Source organism: Lutra lutra, chromosome 14 (genome assembly GCF_902655055.1).
Source record: "Lutra lutra chromosome 14, mLutLut1.2, whole genome shotgun sequence".
Classification (NCBI taxonomy): Eukaryota; Metazoa; Chordata; class Mammalia; order Carnivora; family Mustelidae; genus Lutra; species Lutra lutra.
In genome coordinates, this window is record NC_062291.1 from 49,280,259 (window position 1) to 49,296,020 (window position 15,762).

The following is a 15,762-nucleotide window of genomic DNA, read 5'->3' on the forward strand; positions in this document are numbered from 1 at the left end:
GACAGATGCTGGCAAGGATGCAGCGAAAGGGGAACACTCCTTGGTGGGAATGCAAGCTGGTGCAGCCACACTGGAAAGCAGCATAGAGGTTCCTCAAAAAGTTGAAAATAGAGCTACCCTATGACCCAGCAATCGTACGACTGAGTATTTACCCTAAACATACAAATGTAGTGAGCTGAAGGGGCATGTGTTCCCGAGTGTTTATAGCAGCAATGTTCACAACAGCCAAACTATGGAAAGAACCTAGAGGTACATCAACAGATAAATGGATAAAGAAGATGTGGCATATATATACAATGGAATACTATGCAGCCATCAAAATAAATGAAATCTTGCCATTTGCGACGATGTGGATGGAACTAGAGGGTATTATGCCAAGCGAAGTAAGTCAATGAGAGAAAGACAATTATCATATGATCTCCCTGATATGAGGAAGTTGAGAGGCAACTTGGGGGATTTGGGGGGTAGGGAAGGAAAAAATGAAACAAGATGGGATCGGGAGGGAGACAAAATATAAGAGACTCTTAATCTCACAAAACAAACTGAGGGTTGCTGGGGGGAGAGGGGAGGGAGAGGATGGTTGGGTTATGGACCTTGGGGAAGGTATGTGCTGTGGTGAGTGCTGTGAAGTGTGTAAACCTGGCGATTACAGCCCTGTACCCTTGGGGCATATATTACATTATATGTTAATAAAAAATTAAAAATTAAAAAAACAGCAAATAACTATTGCCTGGTTTATATTACTTTTAAATTAGGATTGGGGTTATTATTTTGATAATTGACTGAAATATTTCTTCTGTAACTATAGTTTTTTCACTAGAAAATGCTATCTGGAGGGAGAAAACTAAAAAGAATGGGCTCCAGGATCATGAAAAAAATAGTATACCTAAGCGGTTAATATTTAACCACCCATACACAAATTAATATTAAATTTACCAATTCTTAATTGACCTTAGCCACCTTATGGTATTTTCCATAAGAAAACGGGACCAGGGTTACTTTTCTTTCTTTCAGCTTTTGTTTTGTCATGCATTTACAGGCATGTCACAGTCAGTGGGGGCAAAAGGTTAGGAAATGAACGGATTCAAAGTTTAGTCATAAGGAAACACCAATTAAAATTGAAGAATTGTTTCACCACTGTTCTCTATAGAACACTGTAGAGAATACTAAAGAAATATATGATGATCCAGGACAGTGTAGGGAGTGCTAAAGGAATATAATGATCCAGAGAGAATTCAGCTGTTTAAGTAAGCTAAGCTTTATATGCATGGAAATAATCATCTAGAAGTATGTAGTATGTTAGGGTTCTCCAAACATACATATCTATCTATCTATCTATCTCCAAATATATATATATTATAGGTATATAATATATATTTAGGTATTTTCAGCATAACAGTATTCATTGTTTTTGTACCACACCCAGTGCTCCATGCAATCTGTGCCCTCTCTAATACCCACCACCTGGTTCCTCCAACCTCCCACCCCCCCAACCTCTTCAAACCCTTCAGATTGTTTTTCAGAGTCCATAGTCTCTCATTGTTCACCTCCCATTCCAATTTCCCCCAACTCCCTTCCCCTAACTCCCCATGTCCTCCATGCTATTTGTTATGCTCCACAAATAAGTGAAACCATATGATAATTGACTCTCTCTGCTTGACTTATTTCATCCGCATAATCTCTTCCAGTCCCGTCCATGTTGCTACAAAAGTTGGGGAGTCATCCTTTCTGATGGAGGCATAATACTCCATAGTGCATATGGACCACATCTTCCTTATCCATTCGTCTGTTGAAGGGCATCTTGGTTCTTTCCACAGTTTGGCAACCGTGGCCATTGCTGCCATAAACATTAGGGTACAGATGGCCCTTCTTTTCACTACATCTGTATCTTTGGGGTAAATACCCAGTTGTGCAATTGCAGGGTCTTAGGGAAGTTCTATTTTTAATTTCTTGAGGAATCTCCACACTGTTCTCCAAAGAGACCATCTGTTTTTTATAGCTCCTGAGGGAAGTAGAAAAGGATTGGCCCTGAGCTGAGAAGAAGGGCATGCGTAAAAGGCATGTGGTCACATTATATATTTATGTATTTTTTCTTTTACACTAGAATACATTACTGATTTTACACAAATATTTTAATTTTTTTATTTTTTAAAGAGCTTTTTTTTAAGACTTTTTTTTTAAAGTTTATTTGAGAGAGCGAGTGAGTTTGCCTGCATGAGAAGGGGAAGGTCAGAGGGAGAAGCAGACTCTCTGCTAAGTAGAGAGCCCAGTGCAAGACTTGACCCTGGGACTTCATGATCATGACCTGAGCCAAAAGCGTTTGGTTAACCAACTGAGCCACCCAGGCGCCCAAGTGTTTATGTTTTTAACTGATTCTAGTAGTTTTTAGAAAATTCCTTTGGATTTTAGCTTTTTTATTGTACTATAGAGTCCCCCCCCCCCTCTTTTTTTAAGTAGGCTCCGTGTGCAGTGTAGAGCACAACACAGGGCCTCAACTCATGACCCCGAGACCAAGACTTGAGTTGAGATCAAGATAACCATTTGGTCATTGGGAAATGGTGAAGAGAAGTGAGTTGGGGGAAATCAGAGGGGGAGACAAACCATGAGAGACTGTGGACTCTGAGAAACAATCTGAGGGTTTTGGAAGGGAGCGGGGTGAAGGGAAGGGTGAACCTGGTGGTGGGTATTAAGGAGGGCACAGATTGCATGGACCACTGGGTATGGTGCATAAACAGTGAATTCTGGAACACTGAAAATAAAATAAAATAAAATGGAAAAAAAAAAGATAACTGATTGAGCCACCCAGGCACCCCTATAAAGTTCTCTTTTTAAGTCTTATCACATTAGCAGAAAAAAAATCTATATATTAAATACAGTAGTGGTAATGTGCTTATTTTGCCTCTTGGCTTAATTAGAACATCTCTAGGAATTTTGATGTTTGTAAAGTTAAATTTTGGTTGAGATGGGTGTTTTTCAAAGTTGGGAATACTTCATTGCTATCTAAAAATTCTGTATTGATAATTGTGTTTTATCATTTGTTTATAGCATCTAATGTAAACTGCTGATTCTGCAGGTTTTCCTTTAATTCTGTTCCTCTGTGTTCAGGTGTCGTGGTGTGTTGGTGATTCCCAGTGTATACCGTGTACATATCTTGGGTTTCCCACAGGCATGTCAAGCTCAATGTGCTCTCGGTGAACTTCTCTTTATCTCCCACTCCTCTGTGCATCCTGGTCTTCTGAATGTGCAGTGAGAAACCAGGGTATGCTTTAGTCCCCTCACTAGATTATGTTAGTCCTCCTTTTCAAATCGTCTCTTTCTTCCCTCCATCCACATTCACTGTGTTAGGTCCTGCTTTGATCATTCATTAGTATTACAGCTGGTCTCCTTTCTCTTACTGCTTTTTTTTTTCTTTGTATCTGTTAGCTGCTGTACCCAGGCTTCTCATTTTCTGTACGAAATGTGCTTCTGATAAAAACAGGCTTAACTTAAAGTTGTTTATTCTGAGTGCCATTCAGGATGTTACAATTCAACACCACACAAAGCGTAGGAGCAGACTGCTCCTGGAGCCTGGCACCCTGTAGGGAGGGGTGCAGGGAGGCGCGCAGACCTGTGGTGACTGTCCCTCAGGGAAGCTGCGACTGGCATCTTTGTCTTCTCCTGGCTGCATCTTTGTTGTCTGTGTTTGTCCTGAGCATCATCGTTGGGATGGGTAGACTCTTCGTTTATCTTGACCATTTGGAAAGCACATAGAATAGTGTGATTGTTACACCACGCTGATCATCTTCATGGTCAGGCCTTCCTACCTCTGCCTTTGTAGGGATAGCATTGTCAGCCTTGCTTCCCCTCAGAGTCATGCTGCTAGGGGTCCTAAATAAATGTCAGAAAGGATTTGAAGTTCCCAGTTGTGTAAATCTTGCATCAGAATGAGATGTAGGAAGACAGAAAATAGTACTGGAAAGACAAAGGAAACAAACTGGCCATTGTGAGGCAGTGAGGGGGATCATTGCAGATGCCTGAAAAAGCAGGCTGGAAAATGTGCTGACGTTAAGAACCCTTACATTCAACCCTTACATTCACAATCTTCTTTGGTCTTTACAATAACCCTTGAATGGAGTAGAGATTATTACCTTTCGGTTTTATAGATGAAGGAAATGGAGCCTTTGAAATTCCTTAGTGTCCAACATCACATAGTATTCAAGAGTCAAGGCTTGAACTTAGATTTATGATTGCTGATTTTACACTCTTCCTGTTACCTTTCTCAAAACAGAAGAGCGGGTAACAGTGGTATCCTGTATCATCGGATAATGGTATCCATGTCATCAAATAAATGACATAGGGATACCACAAAGAAAAACAGTTTTATCTATCTTTTTAAAAAAATTTCAATTAATAAACATATAATATATTATTAGTTTCAGGGGTAGAGGTCCACTGATCATCTAACCATTCATCAGTCTTATATAAATACCCAGTGCTCATTACCACACCAGTTATCCCATACCCCCAACCCCCTCCCCTCCAGCAACCCTCAGTTTGTTTCCTATGATGTATCTTATGGTTCTCTGATTTCGTCTTATTTTTTTTCTCTTCCTATTTTTTTCTCTTCCCCTATGATCCTCTGTCTTGTTTCTCAAATTCCTCGTATCAGTGAGATCATATGATAATTGTCTTTCTCTGATAGACTTATTTTCCTTAGCATGATAGCTTCTAGTTCCATCCACGTCATCGTAAATGACAAGATTTCAGTTTTTGATGGCTGCATAATATTCCATTGTATATATGTACCACATCTTCTTTATCCACTCAATTGTTGTGAATATCTAGGCTGTTTCCATAGTTTGGCTATTGTGGACATTGCTGCTATAAACGTTTGGGTGCACGTGCCCCTTCGGATTACTGCGTTTGTGTCTTTATAGTAAATACCCAGTAGTGCCATTGCTGGGTCGTAGGGTAGTTCTATTTTCAACTTTTGGAGGAAACTCCATACTGTTTTCCAGAGTGGCCGCACCAGCTTGCATTCCCACCAACAGTGTCGGAGGGTTCCCCTTTCTCTGCTTCCTTGCCAACATATGTCGTTTCCTGACTTGTTAAATTCAGACTGGTGTGAGGTGGTATCTCACTTTGGTTTTGATTTGTATTTCCCTGATGCCAAGTGATGTTGAGCACTTTTTCATGTGTCTGTTGGCCATTTGGATGTCTTCTTTGGAGAATGTCTGTTCATGTCTTCTGCCCATGTCTTGATTGGATTATTTGTTCTTTGGGTGTTGAGTTTGATAAGTTCTTTAGATTTTGGATACTAGCCCTTTATCTGATAATATCATTTGAAAATATCTTCTCCCATTCTGTTGGTCATCTTTTGGTTTTATTGACTGTTTCCTTTGCAGAAGGCTTTTATCTTGACCAAGTACCAGTAGTTCATTTTTGCCTTGTTTCTTGCCTTTAGAGACTTATCTAGCAAGAAGTTGCCTTTAGAGACTTATCTAGCAAGAAGTTGCTGCGGCCAAGATCACAGAGGTTGCTGCCTGTCTTCTCCTCTAGGATTTTGATGGATTCCCATCTCACATTTAGATCTTTCATCAACTTTGAGTCTATTTTCGTGTGTGGTATAAAGAAATGGTCCAGTTTCATTCTTCTGCATGTGGCTGTCCAGTTTTCCCACCACTGTTTGTTGAAGAGACTGTCTTTTTTCCATTGGGAAAAACTCACATTGCTTTGTCAAAGATTAGTTGACCATACAGTTGAGGGTCAGTTTATCTATCTTAATTCATAGTAATTACTTATATATTCTTTTTAAAAGCAGCTTTATTGAGATATAAATCACATCCGTTATAATCCACCCATTTAAATTCTATAATTCTATGGCTTTTAGGTATCTTTAAAAATTATGCAACATGACCATAATAAATTTTAGAACATATTTATTACTCTGAAAAGAAACCCTTTTAGCCATCAGCCCCCATTCCTGAGTCCTCCCCTAGTCCTTGGCAATCAGTAATGTACTTTCTGTTTCTATGATTTGCCTACTCTGGATATTTCATACAAATGTAATCATAAAATATTTTATTCTTTCACTTTGTATAATGCTTTCAAGTTTCATCCATGTTGTAGCATGTATTCATATATCATTCCTTTTTATTGCTAAATAGTATTCCAATATATAGATAACATGTTTTATTTATCCATTTATTAATTTATGGACATTTGGGTTATTTCCACTTAAATTTTAAGGAAGATCCAAACTGTTTTCCAAAGCAGCTGCATATAGTTCCACTGGCACTGTATGAGGACCTCAGTTTCTCTACATCCTTGCCAACACTTATCTGTCTTTAAATAGAGTCATAATTGAAGTATATCTCATGGTTTTGATTTGCATTTTCCTGTTGGCTAATGATGTTAAACGACCCATTTTTGCTTTTTAAAGGTTTTTATTTTAATTTTAGTTGGTTAACAGTGTTATCTTAGTTTCAATTATATAGTACAGTAATTCAACACTTCCATGCATCACCCTGTGCTCATCTCCACAAGTGCACTCCTTAATCCCTCTCACCTATTTGACCCATCCTCCCCCCTCCCTCTCCTCTAGTAATCTGTATAATTTAGAGTCTCTTGAACAACGCATTTTTCATTGGGTTATTTGTCTATTTATTGTTGAGTTGTGACAGCCCTTTTCATATATTCAATACACAAGACCCTTATTGTATGTTTTGCAAAATGATTTTTTGTGTTCTTTGGTTGTCTTTTCACTTTCTTGATGGTATCTGTTGAAGCACAAACGTTTTTATTTTGGCGATATTTAGTTTTTTTTTTAATTTGTGTGAGATAGGAATCTAAATTCATTCTTTTGCATATGGAACAGACTGTTCTTTCCCCCATTGAATAATCTTGGAACCCTCGTTGAAAAACCAATTGACCATAGATATAGATACATGGGCTTATTTTTTGACTCTAAGTTCTGTTCTGTTAATCTATATATCTACCCATATTCCAGTTTGATGCTGTCTTGGTTACTATTCCTTTGTAGTAAGTTTTGAAACTGGGAAGTGTGAGTTATCCAACTTTGTTCTTCAAGATTGTTTGAATATCCTGGGTTCCTCTACTTTCTATGCGAATTCTAGGATCAGCTTGTCTAATTTCTGCCTAGAAGTCTGCTGGATTTTTGATAAGGGTTGCTTTATGTGTATAATATCAGTTTTGGGAGAATTGCCACCTTCACAATAGTAAGTCTTCTGGTCTAGTGACATGGAATATCCATTTCTTTCCATATAACCCCCCGCCCCATTTTTTAAGATGTTTTTAAACTAATCTCTACATGCAACGTGGGGCTCAAACTCATGGTCATGAGTTTGATTAAGTTTGGTCAAGAGTTGCATATTCCACCAGCTGAGCCAGCTAGGCCCACGTTTCCATATTCTTAAACACCCAGTTTGTCCATTTCTTCTAGATATGGATGTTCGTATCAGTTGTGCTATATTTTTAGCAGTAGAAATTGAAGTCCTCATGCCTGGATTGTCAGGCATAGTGCAGAGGGTTAATTATTGCTTAATAATTAAGCAATTAATTATTGCTCTTCATTACAGATGAATCGATATACAATGGGTATTTGGTAATCATGCAAAGAAAATAGTACAAGTAATACCTGCTTTATGCTTTTCACATGAGCCTTCACACAGAAAGTGGCATGGTCTGTTTTGCATTTGGTTTTTAACATTATCATTTTAAAATAAAGATTTATTTATTTATTTATTTGACAGTGAGAGAGATCACAAGTAGGCAGAGAGGCAGGCGGGGGCGGAGGTGGGTGGGTTGGGGAAGCAGGCTCCCTGCTGAGCAGAGATCCCGATGCAGGACCGGATCTCAGGACTCTGGGATTATGACCTGAACTGAAGGCAGAGGCTTAACCCACTGAGCCACCCAGGCGCCACTTAACATTATCATTTTTGTCCTAAATATGGCATAGGAGAGGAATTGCTTCAGGCAGACTTTTAGGACTGTTACTTGGAGATAGGGGTTCGTATCAGAAGAGTAGCTTAAATGACTGTAAGGAGGGGAGGACCTTCAAAATTCTACAAAATATTTTTTTTTTTAAGATTTTTATTTATTTATTTGACAGAGAGAAATCACAAGTAGGCAGAGAGGCAGGCAGAGAGAGAGGAGGAAGCAGGCTCCCCGCTGAGCAGAAAGCCCGATGTGGGGCTCGATCCCAGGACCTGGGATCATGACCTGAGCCGAAGGCAGCGGCTTAACCCACTGAGCCACCCAGGCGCCCCAAAATTCTACAAAATATTTAAAACCTATTCTCACATTTGTGTCTCTCTGGCATAAATAGTCCTCTTCAGGCTTGTCATGGTCAGGTACGATGATGTAATAATGATTATTATACTAGAAGCACCAAAGACAGCTATTGATATGATATGTAGTAGGGGCTGTGGACATGGTTATTTTGAGTAAGTATTCCAAGAGGCCACATGGGGTTTGCCATCTGTGACAGAGAACTCTGATGCATGAGTGATGAAAAAACTGCTCTCCAGTGACTGTTGTGACCACCCAGACAGTATAAGACAACTCAGCAGTAAGTGCCTCTTACTTTCTGTGATGCGAACATAAATATTGAGACCATTTGCTGGGTACAGTGTTCCATCTTGTGTTCGCCTCATCAAAGGCTTAAGATAGAGTAGGTAATGTATAGTATGTGGACACTAACATTTTATTAATTATTGATTGTAATATGTAGACATTAATATCACCTGTATTTCCCTGTTTTAGTGGTTATCAGTGATCACCCAGCTATTATAACACTAGACTTTTAAAGTGGTTTTTTTTTTTTTGAAGATTTTATTTATTGGACAGACAGAGGTCACAAGGAGACAGAGAGAGGCAGGCAGAGAGAGAGAGGAGGAAGCAGGCTTCCCGCTAAGCAGAGAGCCCGATATGGGGCTGGATCTTCGGACCCTGGGATCATGACCCGAGCCGAAGGCAGAGGCTTTAACCCACTGAGCCACCCAGGCACCCCAACACTAGACTTTTAAGAACAATATTCTTTTTGTTCATTTTCTCATAGTGTTGATCCCTTCCAGTTTTTATTCCTTCTTGTTGCTTTTTGATCAGAGAATCCGGTGAAAGAAATTAATTCTGTGAGTTCTGTTGCTCATTGGTTTGGTTAGTAACACTGTCAGGGATGGGACCAGCCACGCAACACAGAGCAGAGTTTGGGGAGAGGTGGGATAACTGGCTGCCCTTCAGATGTGACCTTAGGGTTGGGTAGAATAAATGGCTGCTCATCAAATATGACCTCAGAGTTGTCAGGCCCCGTTGTTGGCGCTCCCTGCCTGTTGTCCCACCCTCCAGCGCATGGTTAGTGAAAATCCCCAAATCAGAGATTCATTGTTTGGTTTAATGCTTCCCTCCTTTGTTAAAATTCAAATAGCATGAAACATTACTCCATTAAAGTTAATGGATAATTTGGATATATAATTGGTTTTATATACAGAGTTAGATAAATTTCAGTGGGGACAGTGTCGAGGGGAATGGAAAACATACAATTCAGTTACCAGGTACTTTGGAGGAATGTAGAAGAGAACCAGAAAAAAGACAGGTGTGCCTGGAATCATTGGACTTAGAAACTATTATTTTACCTAAGGGAAGCCTTTTCAAGATCCCAGGAATATTCCTGATGACATTCTTCTTCCCTGGAAAATTCCTTAGAACAGGATTTTTTTTTTTTTTAAGATTTTATTTATTTATTTGTCAGAGAGAGAGAGGGAGAGAGAGCGAGCACAGGCAGACAGAATGGCAGGCAGAGGCAGAGGGAGAAGCAGGCTCCCTGATGAGCAAGGAGCCTGATGCGGGACTCGATCCCAGGACGCTGGGATCATGACCTGAGCCGAAGGCAGCCACTTAACCAACTGAGCCACCCAGGCGTCCCCTTAGAACAGGATTTAGCACTATAGGCTATGGGCCAAATCTAGTCTGCCATCTGTTTTTGTAAGTAAAGTTTTACTGGAACATAACCGTTCTCATTCATTTACACACTTACTGTGGCTGCTTTCATACTACAACAGCAGAACTGAGTAATTAAGAAAAAAATATATGGCCCACAATGCCTAAAGTATTTACTCTCTGGCCCTTTGTAGGAAAAGTTTGCCGACAACTGGTCTAGACAGTCTAGACTTTCAGAAGGTTAAGCAGAGATCATAGATCTTTTAAATTTATTCTAGAGTTTTTAACCTTTAATCCTACCATTATGTGGATTCTAGGGCAGTGGTTTTAAGGAAAGATGACTACTTCAGTCAGAATGAATGCCTTTTCAAGAAAAAAAGATTGATTTCAGAAATATTCTTAAAATAAAGGATGACACTGCTGGTTAAAACCTAATGGACAATGGAAAATTAATATCTTATTATACCTGTACCTGACGCACAGCCTCTTTCAGGTGTTTCCATCTTATTATATGAGAAAAATGTTAAAATTTCCCCCATAAAACGTTTATCTTCTGTTGTTTTTGGATACCGAGTATTTATGTCAGACATTGTAACTGATTCAAATATGAATGTAAGAGAATAAATATAAAATGCTGGGGCGCCTGGGTGGCTCAGAGGGTTAAGCCTCTGCCTTTGGCTCAGGTCATGATCCCAGGGTCCTGGGATCAAGCCCCGCATCGGGCTCTCTGCTCAGCAGGGAACCTGCTTCCCTTCCTCTCTCTGCCTGCCTCTCTGCCTACTTGTGATCTGTCTGTCAAATAAATAAATAAATAAATCTTTAAAAAAAATGCTAATCTCACTGTTGGAAATTTGAAGTGTTTTATCTCATTTTTGTCTTGTATCCCCCCTCTCAGCTTGACGTCGATGGCCCAAAATGACTCTACCACTGGAGACTCTCTTCAGTAAAAAAGACAACCAGACAGGAGGCTGGGATGAGCATGCCACTGCATCAGATCTCTGCCATTCCAACCCAGGATGTCGCCTCTGCTAGAGTCTACAGAAGTAAGACCAAAGAAAAGGAGAGGGAAGAGCAGGTATTAGGAGAATGCTTTTTTAGTTTCATTATTTTTATTATGTGTGGTCTAGAATGATAAGCTTTGATGATCAAGGTTTTCTCCAGTAATATACTAAAATGCAAAAGGTGTAAATAGTTGGGCTCAGAAGTTTTCTCTTTAGGTTTCTAGGTTTCAGATTTTGGTATCGACGTATTCTGCTATGGTTATACACGACTTATTTATCTTCATTGCCTACAATGGTATGATTATTTCTGATAAATCTCTGAGAACAAGTTCTTTAATTCTCAGAATATGATGCAAAGGGTAAATTAATTTGAACCAAGATTTTATAAATACCTCATATATACTAGTCCCTGTTTGCTGCAAGAGTATCGTAGTTAACAGCACAGAGCCTGTCTCTGCCCTCATATGGCTCTTGATCTGGCCTGACAGTTAAAATGCATGAGAGTCTAAAAACAAGGTCAGTGATGGAGGAATGCAGGACCACCAAATTCCAGCCCAAGGGGTCAGGAATGGCTTCTTGGTGAAAATGACATTTACATAGAGAACCTGAAGGGTGATCTGGAGTTAGCTAAAGAAAGGTAGAGTATCCCAATTGGAAGAAATATCATATGCTGAAAGCTCAGAGGCTAAAGCAAGGTGGGTTTGGAGAGATTAAAATAGAATTACTGGGTAGTGGCAGGATGGGAGTTTGGAAGAGGAATAAGGAATATATATTCCTTATAAGGAATTTGGGTTTTTCTTTGCAGAATGAATGATCAAATTTGTGTTCTTAAAACTTTTCACTCAGACTGGAGTTTAGAGAGGGAATTAATTGAGTGGTAGAGAGACTAGTTAGAGGATTATTTAATAGCCTACTTAGGCCAAGTTTGGCAAACTTTCTCTATAAAGAGGCCGATGGTAAATGTTTTAGACTTGGTGGGCCAGTCACATCTCCTTAATTCTGTCATTGTAGCATGAAAATAGCCAAATATAATATATAAATGAGTGGTCATGACTGTGTGCCAATAAAACTTTACTTGCAAAAACAGGTGACAGGCCAGATGTGGCCTGTAGGCTGTAGTTTGCCAGTTCCTGGCCTAAGGAAAAGGTGATGGTGACTTTGTCTAGGGTAAGGTAGTGGGGATAGAGAGATAGTTTATTCATCCACTGAGCTTGGTAATTGCATGTGGGGTGAGATAGGGAGTCATCCCTGATTCCTCCTACTTTCTCCTCGCCTTTACCATGTGCTGTGTAGACACATGCTCATTAGTTCTGATAGCCTTCCTGTTTTGTAGTAAATCTTTGCTGAAGACTCTAAAGAATCCTTGTTAAGTCAAAAAGTAACGTCTTGGGGCGCCTGGGTGGCTCAGTGGTTAAAGCCTCTGCCTTCGGCTCAGGTCATGATCTCAGGGTCTTGGGATCGAGTCCCGCATCGGGCTCTCTGCTCTGCAGGGAGCCTGCCTCCTCCTGTCTCTCTCTGCCTGCCTCTCTGCCTACTTGTGATCTGTCTGTCAAATAAATAAAAAAAAAATTAAAAAAAAAAAAAGTAACGTCTTGTTTGAAGTTGAGTCATTATAGTTGATGGGACACCATTCTTTGCCTTATTACATAAATAATGAAAAAAAAAAAAACCAACCCTGAATCTATCATATCATAGTTCTTGAAGTACATGGACTATGGAAAATGAGAAGGTACCATATAACTTAAAAGAGGTCTCTATATTCTTAGTTTGTGTTTTCCTTTTTTCAGTTGTTTGTGTTGTCAGTCTGCACCCTTTCTATTTTGCTGAGCTCTTAGGAGTGTGGTCAGCGTTGATTGAAAGGCTGACCAGGGGTGGTGCTGGTGTAGATGGGTTTTGGATATTTCATTTTCAGTATTTCAGTTTTTCCTCGATTTGCTGGAGATGGGAGAAGGCCTGTTTTCCCATATTCTTTCAGTCTTCATTTAAGTTAATAGTCTTCATTTAAGATTCATTTAAATTAATGGTCTTTTCTTGTAACTCTTTAGTCCAAATGGATTTTTAAATACCACCACATGGAACATTTTTTAGTTCTAGAGTGCTTGCCTATACCAAATAGAGGTTGCTCGGTCCCTATTCAGTGCAGTGTCAAATTTGGACACCAGATGGCAGGAATTTATATATATATTTATATATTATACTTGTTTGGAAAAAAGGAAGAAGTCCAACATTTTAGGCCAGGAAGGGAGATTCATTTGGATGTAAAACCCTATTGCAGATTTGTTGTAGTGGATATTCAGTAAATACTTAGTGAATTGATCTATTGGATGGGGATTTTAAGGTTTAAATAAGTAGCACTAATGACTATGTTCATGGAGTTGGGATTTTAATCGGTATTGAGAAGAGGCACCATTCTGTGCCACTTTAGGGAATAGTTTGGACGCCTGATGGCATTGTGAGAGTTCTGGGAATCAGGGTGCCAAGGTGAGGCTGCAGGCAGTGGGGTTGCAGCCCAGACAGGAGCTTGAAGTTTTGGCAGCAGCTGGCACGTTGCTGAAAATGATTTTTGTGGGTGTCAGGGTTTTGCAATGTGGTATCAGAATTGATTTGGAAGGCACATAAAAATGTCCATTGGAGTCTGTTTTCCTTTATCCAGTTTCCCTGGCCCAGTGAGTTCACAACAGAATTCTTTGGTATGATTTCTGATCCTCTGTGTTTGGAGAGGAGGGGAGGAGACACTCCTTCCTTCCTGCTCATTACCCACTGTTCTCAGAGCTGCAAAGGTTGAACTTAATCTCACAGTCTCTGGGATAACATAAGACAGTTCATTACATCAATAATAGTTTTATTCCTTCTGAATCTTGTAAGGAGGAGGGGCCTTGCAGTTTACCTGGAATCAAATAATATAACCCTTAATGTTGACAGTTTTACTTAGATTTATCAGGTACACGATTTTATAGCATCCATTGCATGAGCCCATATCTATACAGTTCCAAAAAGAGTTAATGACTTACAGAGTAGTCAATACAGTTGATGAATGAATGAATGAATTTAGGTTTTTTTTTTAAATTTTTAAATTTATTTTCAGCGTAACAGTATTCATTATTTTTGCACCACACCCAGTGCTCCATGCAATCCGTGCCCTCCCTAATACCCACCACCTGGTTCCCCCAACCTCCCATCCCCCGCCCCTTCAAAACCCTCAGATTGTTTTTCAGAGTCCATAGTCTCTCATGGTCACCTCCCCTTCCAATTTCCTTCAACTTCCTTCTCCTCTCTAACTCCCCTTGTCCTCCATGCTATTTGTTATGCTCCACAAATAAGTGAAACCATATGATAATTTATTCTCTCTGCTTGACTTATTTCACTCAGCATAATCTCTTCCAGTCCTGTCCATGTTGCTACAAAAGTTGGGGAGTCATCCTTTCTGATGGAGGCATAATACTCCATAGTGTGTATGGACCACATCTTCCTTATCCATTCGTCCGCTGAAGGGCATCTTGGTTCTTTCCACAGTTTGGTGACCGTGGCCATTGCTGCTATAAACATTGGGGTACAGATGGCCCTTCTTTTCACTACATCTGTATCTTTGGGGTAAATACCCAGTAGTACAATTGCAGGGTTATAGGGAAGCTCTATTTTTAATTTCTTGAGGAATCTCCACACTGTTCTCCAAAGTGGCTGCACCAGCTTGCATTCCCACCAACAGTGTAAGAGGGTTCCCCTTTCTCCACATCCTCTCCAACACATGTTGCTTCCTGTCTTGCTAATTTTGGCCATTCTAAGTGGTGTAAGGTGGTATCTCAATGTGGTTTTAATTTGAATCTCCCTGATGGCTAGTGATGATGAACATTTTTTCATGTGTCTGATAGCCATTTGTATGTCTTCATTGAATGAATTTAGTTTTAATGGTATGGGGACCGCTGGAATTAAGAGGAATGTTTTATAATAAAAAGATTTCTGCTACTCTTGCCAATGAACTGGGTAGATGTTTCTTGAGAATTTTTTTTTTTCTTAGTGTTTTATAAGTATCGATCTGTCACCTTCCAGACTCTGGTCTGCATTTAGAAACCTGATATGGAGGTTATTTGCACTCCGTCTATAAGGAATATATTCTTCATAGTTTTTTGGGAGAATATTTTTTCTTATAGTTTAGATAGTTATTAATTTCTTATCAAAACTAAATCTGTCTTGTGGTTTGATAGGTCCTGTTACATTTTTAAAGATTTTTTTTACTTTATTTCATTTTTAAACAGCCTTATTACATTATAATTGACTGCGATAACATATTTAAAATGTACAGTATCTTCTCAAGCAAGATTGTGAACATATCCATCACTCGCAACTTTCCTCATGCCTCTACTCAAGCAGTCATTGATCTGCTTTCTTTCACTGTAGATTAGTTTGCATTTTCCAGGGTTTTATATGGATGGAGTTACATATTATGTACTTTTTTAAGATTTTATTTATTTATTTGACAGACAGAGATCACAAGTAGGTAGAGAGGCAGGCAGAGAGAGAGAGAGAGGAAAGCAGGCTCCCCGCTGAGCAGAGAGCCCGATGTGGGACTTGATCCCAGGACCCTGAGATCATGACCTGAGCCGAAGGCAGCGGCTTAACCTACTGAGCCACCCAGGTGCCCCATATTATGTACTTTTTTAAATTTAGTTTTTTTTCAGAGATTCTTTTGAGATTCATCCAAGTTGTGTGTATCAATATTTATGTCCTTTTCTTACTTATTTACATTTTTAAAAATTAAATTTAATTAATATGTAGTATATTATTAGTTTCAGAGGTAATTTAGTGATTCATCAGTTGCATGTAGCAC

General features: G+C 39.4%; 1 protein-coding gene across 7 annotated transcripts in view; it reads left to right on the forward strand.

The window, feature by feature from the left end:
* MARCHF8 (membrane associated ring-CH-type finger 8) overlaps positions 1-15,762 on the forward strand; it is a 127,220-nt gene that overhangs the window by 37,369 nt on the left and 74,089 nt on the right. For 5 of the 7 annotated variants that reach the window (XM_047702381.1, XM_047702378.1, XM_047702385.1 and 2 more), the window contains one exon: positions 10,832-11,011. In XM_047702381.1, the coding sequence (XP_047558337.1) occupies positions 10,910-11,011 (102 nt within the window). In that variant the 5' untranslated portion in view covers positions 10,832-10,909. Of the gene's footprint in view, positions 1-8,422; positions 8,570-10,831; positions 11,012-15,762 lie in introns of those variants that run through there. The other 2 variants (XM_047702384.1, XM_047702379.1) reach the window with 2 other exon arrangements.